This window comes from Colias philodice, chromosome 25 (genome assembly GCF_061535455.1).
Source record: "Colias philodice isolate Cphi_HAF_F1 chromosome 25, ilColPhil1 Martin Lab GWU primary, whole genome shotgun sequence".
Lineage (NCBI taxonomy): Eukaryota > Metazoa > Arthropoda > Insecta > Lepidoptera > Pieridae > Colias > Colias philodice.
The window spans coordinates 8436069-8451992 of NC_143110.1; the positions used below are offsets into that span (position 1 = coordinate 8436069).

General features: G+C 31.6%; 2 protein-coding genes across 3 annotated transcripts; both read left to right on the top strand.

Moving 5' to 3' along the window:
* The first annotated feature begins 315 nt into the window (after window positions 1–315).
* On the top strand, window positions 316–5638 carry LOC149477557 (beta-1,3-galactosyltransferase 5-like). 2 transcript variants are annotated; one of them, XM_089710658.1, is made up of 6 exons: window positions 316–583; window positions 2723–2897; window positions 3339–3507; window positions 3776–3992; window positions 4340–4462; window positions 4760–5638. In XM_089710658.1, exons 1-6 carry the CDS (start codon window positions 553–555, stop codon window positions 5065–5067), a joined length of 1023 nt encoding a protein of 340 aa, XP_089566784.1. In that variant the 5' UTR covers window positions 316–552; the 3' UTR covers window positions 5068–5638. The 2 variants fall into 2 exon arrangements, with proteins under 2 accessions (XP_089566784.1, XP_089566785.1); XM_089710659.1 differs by lacking the exon at window positions 316–583 and having other exon boundaries at window positions 2772–2897; window positions 3332–3507.
* Window positions 5639–7087: 1449 nt separating this feature from the next.
* Window positions 7088–15670, top strand: LOC149477558 (uncharacterized). The gene is made up of 10 exons (XM_089711051.1): window positions 7088–7154; window positions 9264–9605; window positions 9826–10197; window positions 11378–11443; window positions 11733–11885; window positions 12357–12440; window positions 12680–12811; window positions 12885–14881; window positions 14936–15260; window positions 15534–15670. Exons 1-10 carry the CDS (start codon window positions 7088–7090, stop codon window positions 15668–15670), a joined length of 3675 nt encoding a protein of 1224 aa, XP_089567177.1.
* Window positions 15671–15924: the final 254 nt, after the last annotated feature.

Below are 15924 nucleotides of genomic sequence, written 5' to 3' on the forward strand. Positions count from 1 at the left end.
ACATAACACTTAAAATTACTCACATTCTCACAGTAGGTATATTAGTAGAAAATTTTTACTAAAATCGGTTCAGTCAGTAAGTCCATATTTGGCAAAAAAATTATCACGTGGTATCATGGTATTTATATGACTAGCTTAGCAAAAAGATCTAATAGGATTCTCATGAAAACGACCTATAAATTAAAAGAAAATTTAAAGCGATCGAATTTTGACTCTACATGTGTCAATTTAGCTCTATTTTCCGTAGATCTGGATTAGACTTATAAAATGCAATCATTATTTACTCATTACGATGTCGATTATGAGATTCTTTAAACGCATATAGCGCGTTAAAGATAACGCAGGAGTACTGATAAATTTCCAAATAAACGAAGTCCACTCTATGAGTTAATTTCCAAACGATCGATAATTTATTATCTGTCCTACGCTTTGGCGGGAACGGCCGCCCGGATATAGAAAAAAAAGTGATTGTTATTTTTATTATTTTGTAATTAATTTTAATATGAGTGTATAAATAATGTGTTTAGTGCAATGTGATGAAATTCTGTTACAATGAGGCGATACAAATATATTATGTTGTTTGGTAAGTCATTACTTATCTTTTCCTGGAGTTCCTGTTTGATACAAAACTTTGCTCTTTCATTGAGAAAAATAAAGTATTAACTACAATGTAGTTAACTTATTCACATTTATTTTCTTCGGTTTCAATTCACAATTATACCTAAGTAAAAAAATAATTAGTAACTAAGATAATATCGTAATAGTTAGTTATTTTATAATTCATATATTTTTGTAGTAAGTAGTTAGTTATGTTTAAAATACAAAAATGTAACTAAGAATATTTTAAAATTAAAATATATAGGTACCTACCGACCGAATTGAACACCCTCCTTTTTTTAATTCGGTTAAAAAACGACATAATAATAATATAATATTACCTATAGCAAATCTTATACACATAGGTACCTGTGACACATACAAATGCATCCATTGCATCTTCCATTGCGGTTAGAAAAATCTATTACCTATACGAGGTACTTATAGCCTATATTGTGGTTATACGATTTATAAAATATGATAAATACTTATCGTAATGATAGTCGATGATAAGATATCGATATCGGAATATGGTTTTACGTATACAATGAACGTAGCTACATATAAGTAACTTATGTAAGGTTAATTCCCTTGTCCATTTGAAGGGAAGAGGGCAGATGTGTATCGAACGTAAATTTTTTTTAACAATGTTCTTAGAGCGTAGTAAATGAGCTTTCTGTGGTAGGGCTCCCACACATAAACACGATACGACGTCGCGTCGTACAACGATGCGGCGTCGTATCGTGTTTATGTGTGGGAGCCCTTATCGTGAAACGATACAGGGCGATTCGTCCTCCCAGTAACCCGCCCGTATTAGCGGGCGGCGCCAGCAACCTGCTGCAGAGGACGAATCGTCCTGAACAGCATCCCCCACGCAGCCTCCTTCGGAGGCCGCGTGTGCGAAGACCACTCGCGCGTGAAACGACGCCGCATCGTTGTACGACGCGACGTCGTATCGTGTTTATGTGTGGGAGCCCGTAGAGCGGTATTTTTTAATTTCTACGATTATACGATATACTATTCGATCCTACATAGGCTCTCTAATTTATCCTCGTATTCTACCAATTTATAAATCTAGCAAAAACCGTGCTTTTAAAGTGACTATTCTAAATTTACATTCTAAACAATAAAAATGCTATGACGAAGCCTAAACTTAAAAGTTTCTTAGCATAAGTGTAGGCATCTGAAAAATTTATAGAATAAAATATATGTACCTATCCACATAACTATAGAATGTGATAAAAGCAGCAAATTGTGTAAACTTAAATATGGAAGGATGACTTAAAAACAACAAAAATTGTAGCGCGTATTGGTTTTCCTTTAATTTGAATTGGGTAGGTATTATTCGATAAAGCTATAGGTACCTAACTATCCTACACGAATCCGACAGGATGATAAACGTAAAATACCTAATACCTAGTTCCTCTACGATAAAACTTTTAATTAGAAAATAGGTTAATGAGCATCGTAATTTTTATTACTAGGAAAATGTTCAGGTTCATTCTGGTTCATTGGTATAATCTATACTAATATTATAAAGCTGAAGAGTTTGTTTGTTTGTTTGTTTGAACGCGCTAATTTCGGGAACTACTGGTCCGATTTGAAAAATTCTTTCGGTGTTAGATAGCCCAATTATCGAGGAAGGTTATAGGCTATATATCATCACGCTACGGCGAACAGGAGTCGAGCCACGGGGGTGAAACCGCGCGGAGCAGCTAGTGATTGATATTTTTAATTTTATTGATAGTTTTTAGATGCTTGCCACTTTCTCCAGTTCTGTCTGCATGGGTTGGAAATTTTTTGTCTCATCAATATTCGATGATAAATTTATATTTATCTAGCTATATTCTATTTTTAGATATATTTCGGATTTCCGCCTGAAGGAGATTAGTTTTCGTGTGCATGTAGATAATATAATGCCTATATATTTCTTTTGCACACTTGGTGGTAAATTATTGTTTCTTTGTATGTTGATGATTTAGAATCGCTTACAAAGAGGTATAGTTATATAATAATGATTTTGAGTTTAAACAATTGTCTTGCAAAATGACGAATTCATAGTATCATCACATCGCTACACACATACTCGAAAAACAACCCAAAAACCCAAAGACATTTCTTGCAGTACCACGCCGCAGCACCATAATGCGTCTATCCCTAGCGCTCGTGGTATTCATACCACTGCTGTGGTGCTGGTTTACCGTGGATGTGGTAGCGCAGGGTCTGCTGCCAGCGGTGGTGGTGCAGGACCTGGATCATCTGCAAAGGAACAGGAATCTGAAGGAGTATGTGGATAATATGTAAGTGAAATAATAAACTAATATTTTATAAAAAAGTACGAATAGTGAATTTTCAAATGTAGTTAATAACAATTAAATAAAAAGATACTTTACATTGTGTCTAAAATTCTGTAAGTAATTGAGTCTCTCCTGTACTCTACAAGATCGAACATTTTTCTCTCATATAAAACATAAATGAAAATGTCTGTCTGTCTGTATTTTTCACGACTAATAAAATAATAAAGAATCGATTTAGATGAAATTTTGAAACCTATGATAATTGATACTAACAGACAACGTAGCTCTAGATTGGTAAAATAATTTTGAAAATCGGTTCAGTAAATCCAGAGATCCCTACAAGGTCTTATTTACAAATTTTACCTTTTTATAACATAAAATTGTATCATTATGTAGGTACATTATTTTGTTCAAAACTTCCCTATAACCGTCAGTAGTTTACAGCCAACTGCTAATAGAGCCATCTACACCACCATGCGATAATCTCTTAGCAATAGTGACGTCATCGCCGCTCCGTTTCGCTCAACGCGACGCGATTCGAGCGACGTGGGGAAAGGGGTTGAGAACGTTATTCTTGCTTGGGGTTAATGGGGATCGGGAGGAAGATCTACTGGTGAGTTAAACTGAGATTAGATATAGGTTTTTTTCAGATGGCATTATTTTTGAATGTAATACATTGAACAATAAATCACATAGTTATTGAACTTGGATTTATTCGATTCTGTAATGGACAAGATTAAAAATAATGTAAAATCATTCCTATGAATAAAATTGCTTAACATCCTCCATTATTAAATTATTTTAGAATTTAACATAAACCCTGTAGGTACCTACTAACTTAAAATTCCGTAAAACAGAACATTAAAAAAACAACTTTACAGGTAGACAATTACATAGAAGCCAAGCTATACGGTGACATGATAATATACCAGTTCAACGACCACTACCAGAACCTGACCCTCAAGACCGGTCTGATGATGAAGTGGACCCTGGAGAACTGTCCCTCAACCAGCTGGTTGTTGAAGACTGATGACGATGTACTGGTTAACCCTTGGAGGATGAGGGAAGTGGTGAATGGGTCCCAGTCAGACCTGATAGGTAAATCTAGGAATTGTAGTTGAAGTTATGGTTAATTTTTATTTAGTTATTCTTATTTAAATTGTTAAAAATTTTGTAGATATATGAACTGGTGTTAATAAGATGACGACGAATAAATAAATGTAATAAATACTAATCTAAAATCTCAAGTGTGTTACTCAAAGTTAATACTTTTTGCGTATGAATGTTTATTCCGATATCTAGGCCATTTATTTATAATATTCCAATCTAGACATTCCCCGACTTTCATTTGTGTATTGAACTTATATTTAATTCTTAAAGTGTTTCTGAATACTAAACCTATTTTGATATCAAGCAAAATTTTGTAGAAAACAAAAATTTTCCAGGGTACAGGAAAGAAAACAACTACCTCCATCGAGATCCTTACAACAAGTGGTTCGTACCAAAATGGCTGATTCGAAATGATTATGTACCACAATACCTCTCTGGTACGGGGTATTTAATTAATGGTAAGTTTTATTTACCTAAAAATGGCTAATTTATATATAAATACGTTTAATTTTTATTTTATAATATTTCACTACTGCAGTAGAATGTTTTCTGCTAATATAAAACTTAAAATATGTTATTTCAATAGTTAAATTGAATTCTCATTTTGATTTTCTTTCTTATTATTTCCTCGTTTGGGATATAATGATTATGGAACATATCCTCATAATATTCATCAATTTCAATCAAACAATTCAATATCATTTACTGGGAAACCCTGTATATATGATTTTTAAATGTATTTTTTTTACTTTCAGTGAAATACATACAACAAATCCTAGAAGCAGCATACAAAGTGCCCATGATTAATTTAGAGGATGTTTATTTTACATATCTAGTCGCTAACCAAACCGTCGGTTTAAATTTAACTCACGATCGTAGTTTAAGTCCGTATAAACCGTGGTTACCGATTAGTTGTTTGTATTGGGGGTTAGCGTCAACCCACAGTTTAAACCCCCAAGAGATTCTGAAATGGGGGTCGCGTATATTAGAAATGGGTCGTGATTATGAGAATAATAAAACTGTTTGTGCGTTTGATAGTTTTAGTGAATGGCTTTTATATTGATAGACTATAATTATATTTTAAACTATGAATAAAAAATGTTCGAGGTGATTCTGAAGGCGGGGTTATTACAAATGGGTCGTGATTATGACAATAATAACACTGTGTGTGCAATTGACAGTTTTAAATTTAAATAAAGTATTAATTTAATTTCAAAATGTATAGTTACTAAGATAATTTTAACGATGACAAGAAATAAGCCTCATTGAGATTCTGAAATGGTGGTCACGTTTGTCAGAAATTATTCTCATAATCACAATTTTAGTGTATGGCCACGTATGGCTTTTATTTTAATTGGTTATTATTTCTGTTTTTAAATTGTAGAGGCATCGTTTGAATATGTAATTTTAAAATAAAATATATAATTAGGGTGGGATGGATGACAAATAGCAATTAGTCATATTTGAATGATTATTCATAGTTTACTTTATGCAAAGTTCAAAACAAAATGTGATAACGTTGTGCCAAATTAGTATTATTAATGTATTATGTATGTAATTATAAGTATGTAATATTATAATGTAAGTTTATAATACATAATATTATATTATTGTATTTGTAAACTTGACTGACTTTTAACCGGTTACATCTATGTAGATTATAAAAGCATTTTTGTAAATTATTGAGTATTCATTGAGTATTATTTTAATGTTCTAAAATCTAAATGATGTTACAAAATGTGGCTCTCTGAATATATGAAAAAATAAAATAAATAATTACTTTTTATTTGTTGTTTTATTTATTGGCGAGGTGATCAGAATATTTTCAGTCAATTCCAAATTGGTATGTTATAAATGTTTGTGTGTAAAGGAGTATAAAACAAGTACTAATTAACAAAATAAACTGACAATGAAGCTTCTGTCGTTTGTAAGCCCTGGAAGAAGGCTTGGAAGCTGATTCGACGCTGTTTCCTTGTGATTGATATCAAATATTTTAGCTCTCTACCTTTATCTAAAGCTATAGAACCGATTTTGATGAAACTTACATTGATGAGTAGGTGCATATCCAACATAAGTAAAAATAAATCATTTCAATATGACTTATAGTTTTTGAGTAAATTTGGCTCACGTGTTCAGTTGTTACAGCCTAATATTATCTAAATACTGTGTAATTACATATCCTGATACATGCATATACATCGAATCGATAAATTCCTTCTTTGAAATCGATTAAAAAAATAAATGTGTTTTTAACTAGATGATGAAATTTGGAACAGAAAATCTATAAAATTAAAGCGACACTAAAAAGTGATGTGAATATCTATTAGGTTTTATATCGTCAATTCGAAGTTCATTGGTTTATCAAGTCGGTAAATCTTTAGTTAGCTCTTCAAAATTCAATTAATACATGTAAATAAATAATTTTCAAAGAAAATGATGCAAGTACATCAATCACAGGTGCACTGATAAAGTTTTACGAGCGAGTCGTCTTATTTCAATGTTCGTTACTTTTGTATTTCTGATTCATTGATTGGGACAGGGCCATACTTGACTATAAATTCTTGTTGTTTATTCTAATTCTTTGCTGCATTTTGAATAATAATAGATGCTATTTTTAATATGGGATCGATCATAATTTGAGGTCCTTTAATAATTTTTTTAAGTTCATATACAATTTTCAAAATCAGATGATGAGAAAGAGGTTTTTTTTAAGTTTGCGCTGCTATGACTACAATGATTTTTTTTAATTAACTGTTGTTATTCAACTTTTTTTCCGTAGAAATAAAACTTATCAAGAATTTAGTTTCAAGATTTCAGCTGATAGCGAAGTTAAGTTTTCCATTTTTTTTATTACCTAGCATTTAAAACAAGTTTCTCAACAAAAAAAATTGCTGTAAACAACATTGAAAATATCTTTGCATCTCAAGTCAGTGGTAACTTAATTCACATAATATATTTTAACCCTAAAACTGAAATATGCACAATACATATCTGTACTCTTACAAAAAGTCTACCAAGATTTTCATACAAAGTCCCATATAAACCCAACCGAGCGTGGTATTGTCACATAGTTGGTTTTCACCATGAATGTGGGTCTGGTGCTTGCTATCTTGGTGCTCCTTGCCTTCGTGGGGACCCCTGTGATTGCAGGTAAGATTATAAACTTATTTCATCGTTATATAACATAATAGGGTCTAGAGGAGAATTATATTCTGAAACTGTACTGTTATGGGAATTAAGTAAAATGGTCTAAGATATTATAGTTCCAATGATACCTAGTAGATGCTAATTTTCAAAAATTGTCCAGCAATAAATAACATCGGTTTTTTTATATGGCTTTGAATATGCTAGAAATCATCATCGAGAAATCTTTAGAACAAAATAGCCTTTAATAGACTGGGGTAGAAGCCTTTGAAAATAATGAAAAGACAAAAAAAATCGCAGTCGGATGAAACCCATTAGAAAAGGAGGGGAATATGATAAAAATGTAAGGAAAAATAAATTACGGTCAATCCGAGTTCGGGAAGCGGGAGGGGGGAGCTTTTAAGAGAAAAAAATGTTTTCTCTCGATTTCCGACAAAACTATAAGTCCTATAGAAAAAAGTTCAATGGCAAAGTTGTAGGTAATTAAAAGTTCTACAACTTTTGTATTCACAATTTTTTCACATAACCTAAAAATTTAGGTGAAAAATTCAAAAAACCAAGTTTTTGGTCTTTTATTTCTATCTACTTCAAAATTTATTTTTTTTCTACGAAATTTGGTGGAAACTTACTTTATTATGTCCCAAATACACTGTAATTTATTTGATTGAAAATATTTATTTTTTCGCCTTATTTTGAATTAATACCAAAAAAACAACCTAATTTTCAATCGAAAAGTCACCCGTCAAAATATCAGCTTTTTTCAAAGACTTGGGGTGCCTTTTATTCATTGAAATCTCTACTTTCATATGGTGTAAAAAAAATAAACACCACCATAGTAAATGTTCTCAGGAAATGCATACAAACAGTCTGAAAATTAGCTTTTACTAAATCGGGCACACTTCTTGAACTCTATATCTTCTCTTGTATCGGCTTTTCGGTAATATTTCAAAAGAAAAATAATTATCTGTTCTAAGTTTAATATTTTACAGCATATTCAAAAGCAAAATGATGTCGATAAAAACATTTCAGGTAGTTCGAGAAGTGTGCCTGATTTAGTAAAAGCTAATTTTCAGACTGTTTGTATGCATTTCCTGAGAACATTTACTATGGTAGTGTTTATTTTTTTTACACCATATGAAAGTAGAGATTTCAATGAATAAAAGGCACCCCAAGTTTTTGAAAAAAGCTGATATTTTGACGGGTGACTTTTCGATTGAAAATTAGGTTGTTTTTTTGGTATTAATTCAAAATAAGGCGAAAAAATAAATATTTTCAATCAAATAAATTACAGTGTATTTGGGACATAATAAAGTAAGTTTCCACCAAATTTCGTAGAAAAAAAATAAATTTTGAAGTAGATAGAAATAAAAGACCAAAAACTTGGTTTTTTGAATTTTTCACCTAAATTTTTAGGTTATGTGAAAAAATTGTGAATACAAAAGTTGTAGAACTTTTAATTACCTACAACTTTGCCATTGAACTTTTTTCTATAGGACTTGTAGTTTTGTCGGAAATCGAGAGAAACCATTTTTTTCTCTTAAAAGCTCCCCCCTCCCGCTTCCCGAACTCGGATTGACCGTAATTTATTTTTCCTTACATTTTTATCGTATTCCCCTCCTTTTCTAATGGGTTTCATCCGACTGCGATTTTTTTTTGTTTCAAAAATTATCTACTCTAGTGTATTAAGTTTAAGTAAAGAGCTCTAGATATATATATCTTCAAAAAGTAAAAAAAAAAATTGGTTGTCTGTAAAGTCGGTTTACTGACGATAGTTGAACGTGACAACGTCCGATTGTGCTTCTTTGTCGCTCGTTCCGCGCTCTCGCTTGCACTTCAAGCCTGTGGAACGCCTCAGAGCGAGGTAACGCCGCATGAGTCATGTTTTTTCGTGCGTGCAGCCGGCTCTATCGAATTATAAGACGTTGTCACGTCAAAAACTGATAAAATTGTAGAGTTTATGTGCAATCTATGCTGTGATTATTTAAAATCAGGAAGTTGTAGTCGTTATTTTATCTGTTGCATAATTTTAGTTCGAAGAATCCTAGTTAAATGATAAATACTAGATTGGATAATAATCTTTATATAGGTACATCCTAAACTTAAAAATGTTTCTAGATTTCTTTTACAATCCCAATCCTCCAAAAATAGAAGAATTAGAGGACAGAGGTCTCAAATGTGTCCCTGGTCGTACCATTATCAAAATAGTACAAAAACCAAATATTACTCAATATGAAACTGAAGAAGAGGGTGAATTCAGACGCAGTCACATGAACTTCGAAGCTAAAGATGAAACTTGTGAAATTTGCGTGTGTTCTGTGGAAGGAAAAGACGAGTATTGTTCTAAAAGACCAGCCAGAAATATCAATGAATGTATGAAATTGGCTTCTTTGAGAGAAGAGATGGAGAAAAATCTGCCTTATTCACACGATAGAGCCTTGGCATATAGAATTAGGCGAGGTTGGTGCTGAACGGGCCAGTGCAGTTGATAGGTTCACAAGAATAGTCAATTATTTTGATTGTTCTACGTGGTACGGGACTGCAATAGAATATCACTTATAGCGTCATATTTTTACGGTTTCAATGTTGGCTAGGCTAAACAGTGCTTATTGATTTTATTAATAGGCTTTTCATCATTACTTCCAACTTATTTTCATGTAAAATTTTGTAAACACCACAGATTATATCTGGCATAGAGATGAGATACCCTACGAGGCGAAATCTAAGTGTCTCCGAGGCACGTCCTACTACAGTAACAGTCTCAATGCGAATGATACTGACATAGATGTAGCCAGTGAGATCGAGTCCCTTCTAGACTACGATAATATCGATGTCTGCTTCTTCTGCGTCTGTTCTGTTGACGCTAAAGCAGCTAGTTGCATCAACCGAGATCCCTGGTTCTGTGAATACTACAGAATCATTAAAGAACCGGACGCGATGAGGCATAGATACAAACAAATGTTCCAGCAAGACCGACCCGCGTATTTCAGACAACTTTCGTACAGATTGCGGCGGACCATGGACGATTCTATGTTTGAGTTGATAGATAAGGGTATGATAAGGTTTTTAGGTGTTTGGTTAATACGGCAATATCTCCAATTGAATATTTGGTAAAACAAAGCGAATTTAGTCTTGCTTTCCTTTCCTTTCTAGATTGTTAGGGATAGGAATTTCTGACGTCGTAGTAGAAACTTCTCTCAACCTCCTGTTGCCAATCTTGCGTTCCAAATTCTTTTAAATTTAAATTATTTTTCTTTATGTTTGGTGTTTAAATGTAAGATTGGTTGCAGGAGGTGACACGTTATGCTGTAATCATCCGAATGGTCATCGGAGGAATCTCCACGCTCAAGTGCGGAACAAGATCCGACAGCTACGAAGAAAAGTGCCGAAAGAAAATATTCTAGCTGGCAGTCCAACAGGGGACTACGTTGACTTTATCGTTAATAATGATTAGAAATTACGCGAATTACTTATTTATGTGATTTAAGATGTGTTTGTCGTGTAACTCGCTGTTTTAACTTTTTAGGAATGATAGAAATTGTGAAAAACTTACAGGCGTAATGAAATAATAATTAGTAAATGTTTTGGGAAATGAAATAAGGACCTCGAAGCGACAAATTTTTAACACACCATATTTTTTTTACATTGCATTGAAAATGTTTTCTAAATTATATTTCTGCATTAAAAAAAATGTCCTGCGCCTTTGTTATTTCCGTAACGTTTTGTGATTTACCATTTGTCTTTTTGTTTGTTACCGATTTAGCGAGATATTGATCGTTTTATATTTTTTTATGGTTTTGAAATAAATTGTATAAAACTAATTTTGTTTTGTTTTAATTACAATTGGAGATATTGTTAGGGCTTGCACATCCCGCACTGTGATTATCTGCACGTTTTTGATATTAATTTGAAAAATCTATTCAACTGCACTGGCACTTCTTTGGATTTCCTTAATTTAATTTTAGTTTATTCCTTAAACTTTTATTAATAAAGTCATGATTGTTATCAACTTTTGACCGTTTTATATAACGCCGTTAAATACTCTTATTCAAAAATAACGTTTTAGACAATTTATTAAGCACAGAGATTGTAAATTCAAATTTAAAGTAATATTTATTCTGGTTATAAAATACAAAAAAAAAATTCTACAAAATATTCTTTATTCATTATTTCTGCAAATAGGCGAATAGCGACTCTTTTTATATAAAAAACAATAAAATTTACTTTTTTAGTGGGTGATAAAAATGATGATTCAAAATGTGTACCATTCGTGTCGGAGTACTCAGATTGCACAGATGGTAAGTTATTTTTATTATTATTAAAAAAATATTTCCAGTGAATACTTTCTTAAATGAAATATGTAAAATTTTTAATTTGGAAATGAAATTAATGAAAAGGCAGTCGTAGTAATATTTTTTATTTAGCAAAATACATTTAAATATGCCTTCGCACTACTAGAAATCGAAAAAAACGGCTGAAAATCGACTTGAATGAAATACAGCCGTATTAAAATATATAGGTCCTGTTTCACTTTCAACAAACTAGCATATTATTGATTATTCCAAACCCCTAAAACGATGTTTTCAGCAAACATGTGCACTGGATGCACCAAATGTCACTGTACGGAGGCAGGCGAGTGGTCATGTAAAGATGTCATCTCATGCCCTGATGATGATGATGGTGAGGACAACAGCATCAACGGTGACAGCGTCTATAGTGCTATTGATGTTTTGATGTCTGGTACGTATTTATGGTTAGAAAAATGTTGTACTAGTAACTTGTACAGAATTTTTTGGACTGACGAAAAATAATGTTTCTTTCTAAAAATTTATTAAGATCATAATACTTCGGCGCCCTATATTATTTACTAGATTTCCGCCCGCGGCTTTGCCCGCGTTTTCAAAGAAAAACCCTCATAATTCCCGTTCCTGTATGAATTTCCGGAATAAAAAGTAGCATATGTCTTATTTTGGGTCTTCAGCTACCTATGTACCAAATTTCATTGTAATCGGTTCAGTGGTTTTTACGTGAAAGAGTAACAAACATCCATCCTCACAAACTGTTTTTACTAGCGTGTTACTTGTATGTGTAGCGTGTTACTTGTTACTTGTTACTTGTATACTACTGTATATAAACAATTAAGTATCTTATGGAAGTTAAAATTGTGTAAAAAAATCCATTAACTAAGTAATAAAATATTTTATTTTGTAGAGGTGAAAAAAAGAGAACAAAAACAAAATACTAAACAACGATTAGTGCCTCTTCCTCCGGGACCCGAAGAAGACATTTTATTAGGTATAAATAATAGCATTTCTCAATATATTATTTTCTAAAAATGTCGTTGATTTCAATATTTGAAACTATATCAAATATATTATCTCTTTCTTCCAGGTTATTTAATTGCTGTAAAAGAAAAGCACTGACGCACTTTTTTAAATAAAGCACAAAAGCACTGTTTATTTGTCATTTTATTTTATTATAAGGTAAGTAGTACACAAAATGTAAAAAGAAGACTTGTTAACGTATTCTTAAAGTTGCAGATAAAAATCGTTATGAGGAAGATTTCGATTCGTATTTGGCCCGTGAAAAAAGATCTATAGATCAAAATGAGCCAGAACATAACGGCACAGTCAAATTCTACAATACTATTGATGAAATTAATGAAGGTAAGTTTATAGAAATAGTTATATTTATATAATAAAAATACAATTCGTTAAACAAATTATATTCTATTCACAGATACTTTGAAGAATTCAAATAAATCTGGTACTATAGAAGTTCAAAAAGTTAATCCTAACGTCAAAATATCACGACGAAAAGGGATAATTGAAGGAATAAATAAAACCGAATTGAGCTCATTACACATTGAGTTTAACACGCCTCAAGATTATGAACATCAATTTGCAGAAAATAAAATTGACTCTTTCCCACATGATGAAAAATCATTAGCACTTGATAAAGAAAAGCAGAACATTATTGGAAATTATTCTCAAAAAGACAAAGATAAAAACTTATCGAAAATAGTTGTTAATGAGCTAACTAAAGGCAATGAAGTTATAGGTGATAAAAATGTCATCCCAGTATCTAATATAACATTTACACCAGAAAATGACACGTTAACAGCAATGGCTTTTATTGCGGGAAATTTATTAAATAAACTCTGGAATATGGATAAAGAATCCAGTGATTCATTTGAAACTGAGACTTTGAAACATGAGAAAATAAACGACTTGTTAGAACTATTTAAAGAACCACTCAATTTGAGACAAGAAACGTTTCTTAAGAATGCATTAGAAAAACTGTCTCATTCTCTGAATAACAATAAAAATGTCAACAACATTTCGATCTGCCAAACAATTGAAGTTAAAAATTTGCACCATGAAGTCAATAATACACAGGACATAGTTTCGCTGAACAAAGGTAAATGTAATAAGACTATAAAAGAGTCAGAAAACGTTAAAACAGCTAAAAATGTTACATCTAATGTTGTACAGAAATTGACAGATGTATTAAATTTGATACAAAAGTTTGAAAATACACAAAAAGCTCTGAACAACTTAAAAGGTCATTCTTCTATTAAAACTGACCCAGAGGAAGATGTATCCCCAGATACAAGTAAATTTGATATGTTCGCAAATGTATTAGAAAAGATAACAAAATTGTTATTGCCTACGAAAAAATCTAATAGAATACATAGAAAAATGAAACAATTAAATCAATTGGCCAATGACGAGAACATGAAAAATAATTTAAAAGGAAATGGAAACACGAATTTAGTAAACTTGACAGTTACAGCTAAAGACAAAATTGTTTTGGATTATGTGAATCATATTCAGAATAATCCTCAGTGTTTATTAAACCAGATTGCACAAGAATCTATAAACCCGTCGATAAATCTTAAAGGTGAAATAATCGACACTCTGACTGAATTTTTAAAAATAAAATCTTTTATTGACCTATCGAAACTAATAGAACCAGAAAAGTATACTACCACTACTACTACCTCAACTACACCCCAATCGACAACGACAACAAAAAAGCTTGAGTTTTTAAGACAATCAGAACAACAAGAACCGAAAAAGCTCGCTTCTGCTAAAGAGAGGCTAAAACTACACTTACAATCTATAATTAATGACTTAGCAGAGTTACAAAAGGAACGTGGTACTAAAAATAATACAAATTTCAACATTACTGATATATTACCTTGCATAAGTCACATATTGAATGATAACCAGCAGGAACATTCAACTACTAAAAAGCCTTCCCCTTTAGAAAATATGGAAAATTTAATGGAGGCTTTAACATTAGAATTTAAGTCTATTCCGTTGTCAAGAAGAAGTGCATCGAGTGATGCAATAAGGCCCACTTCAGCTAAAGTATGGAGACGTGTTATAACAAATATTAATCATTTGCAAAAGCCAAACAGACGTTTTGATTTCGAAGAACAAAAGTCCTATGATGATTTGAAAAAGATGATAGACAATATAGAAAAATTAAGTAATACGTATAAAAATTTTGCATTGCTATCCGTCGTACCGCCACACAAAAAGCTTATGCTGTTAAAAACGCTGGAAGCAGACGTAGCACGTCATAAAAACGTTTTAGAAAACATCCAAAAATCGTATGATGTTGTTGAAAATGTACCTTCCGAGAATCAGAAAGAAATTATTGAATTCATTGACAATACAGCTACAAATATTAAATTGAGCAATAATGTTATTGCTAATTTGAATAAGGCTAATCCTAAACGCCAGATCAAATCATTAAATACAAGCTATACTGTAAATGAGTTATCAAATAAAAGGCAAAGAAAAAGTTATTTAAAAATACCAAGCGATGTTACTAGATCTTCAAACTCGAACATTCTAAAAAATGTAAATAAAGATTTTAAACTATCACGAGAACAAATAATAAATCAACTTATTTCTAATCGAATTCAATTGTATCTGAAAGTAAAAGAAGAAGAAGGTGTTGAATCAGACGATATTAATTACAATATTGGGAAAAGAACTTTAATTTCTCTACGGCGCGGTAACAGCAGCCTTGCAAGGGAATTGTTTAACATTTTAGTGCAAAATAAAAAGATTGAAGGTCTTAATCAGACTAGGAGAATGAGTAAGTATTGAAAAAAGTAATCATTATCAATTTAGTCAACTGAAAAATCTTCTATCGCAATCAGAACCTAAATTGCCTTAAACTTTACTGTGAAAGTATTTGTTATGATTTGAATAGGAGGATTAAAATAAGGGAGCCTTTTTTAATAAATTTGTGAACAAAGTCATCCATATTCCATAATATACTAAAACTGCTTTTGAATGCTACCCAAATCAAACATCAAAGAGAAAAACATAATATTACCCCTTTGTTAATACTTTGTTGTAATTGCAGATCCACATAAAAAAGCGGGAAGGAAAGATCTAAAAGGAACGTTTCTTTACGCGCTAAAGGAACCATTAGTGAAAATTCGGGATCCTAGAGAAAATATTCGAGAAAAACAGCAAGATCTCTTATTTGCTAAGCGATAAGGATTTTTTGTATTTGTAATTTTATACTTTTATAATAAATTTTTTGATTAGAAAACTGGTTGTTTTATTTTAAAATACCTATGTAAATTATTATGTATTTGGTTGTAACTTGTAACTGAATTTTAACACGTCGCGTTACTGCAGATAGTCCTAAGATTTTTCATTTCTATTCATATTAAAATTATTGTAACTATTTCAGTTGGTGTAACTATTAACTTTGTCGACGATTAAATAGATAGTGAACTATTAAAAAA

Excerpts from the sequence above, each read along its gene's own strand:
- LOC149477557 (XM_089710658.1), top strand. The coding sequence starts at position 553 with ATGAGGCGATACAAATATATTATGTTGTTTG. Across the intron at positions 584-2,722 it reads CAAATATATTATGTTGTTTG|TACCACGCCGCAGCACCATA; the intron begins GTAAGTCATTAC and ends CATTTCTTGCAG. Across the intron at positions 2,898-3,338 it reads AAGGAGTATGTGGATAATAT|CCAACTGCTAATAGAGCCAT; the intron begins GTAAGTGAAATA and ends AGTAGTTTACAG.
- LOC149477558 (XM_089711051.1), top strand. The coding sequence starts at position 7,088 with ATGAATGTGGGTCTGGTGCTTGCTATCTTGGTGCTCCTTGCCTTCGTG. Across the intron at positions 12,441-12,679 it reads CGAAGAAGACATTTTATTAG|TTGCAGATAAAAATCGTTAT; the intron begins GTATAAATAATA and ends GTATTCTTAAAG. Across the intron at positions 15,261-15,533 it reads TAATCAGACTAGGAGAATGA|ATCCACATAAAAAAGCGGGA; the intron begins GTAAGTATTGAA and ends TTGTAATTGCAG.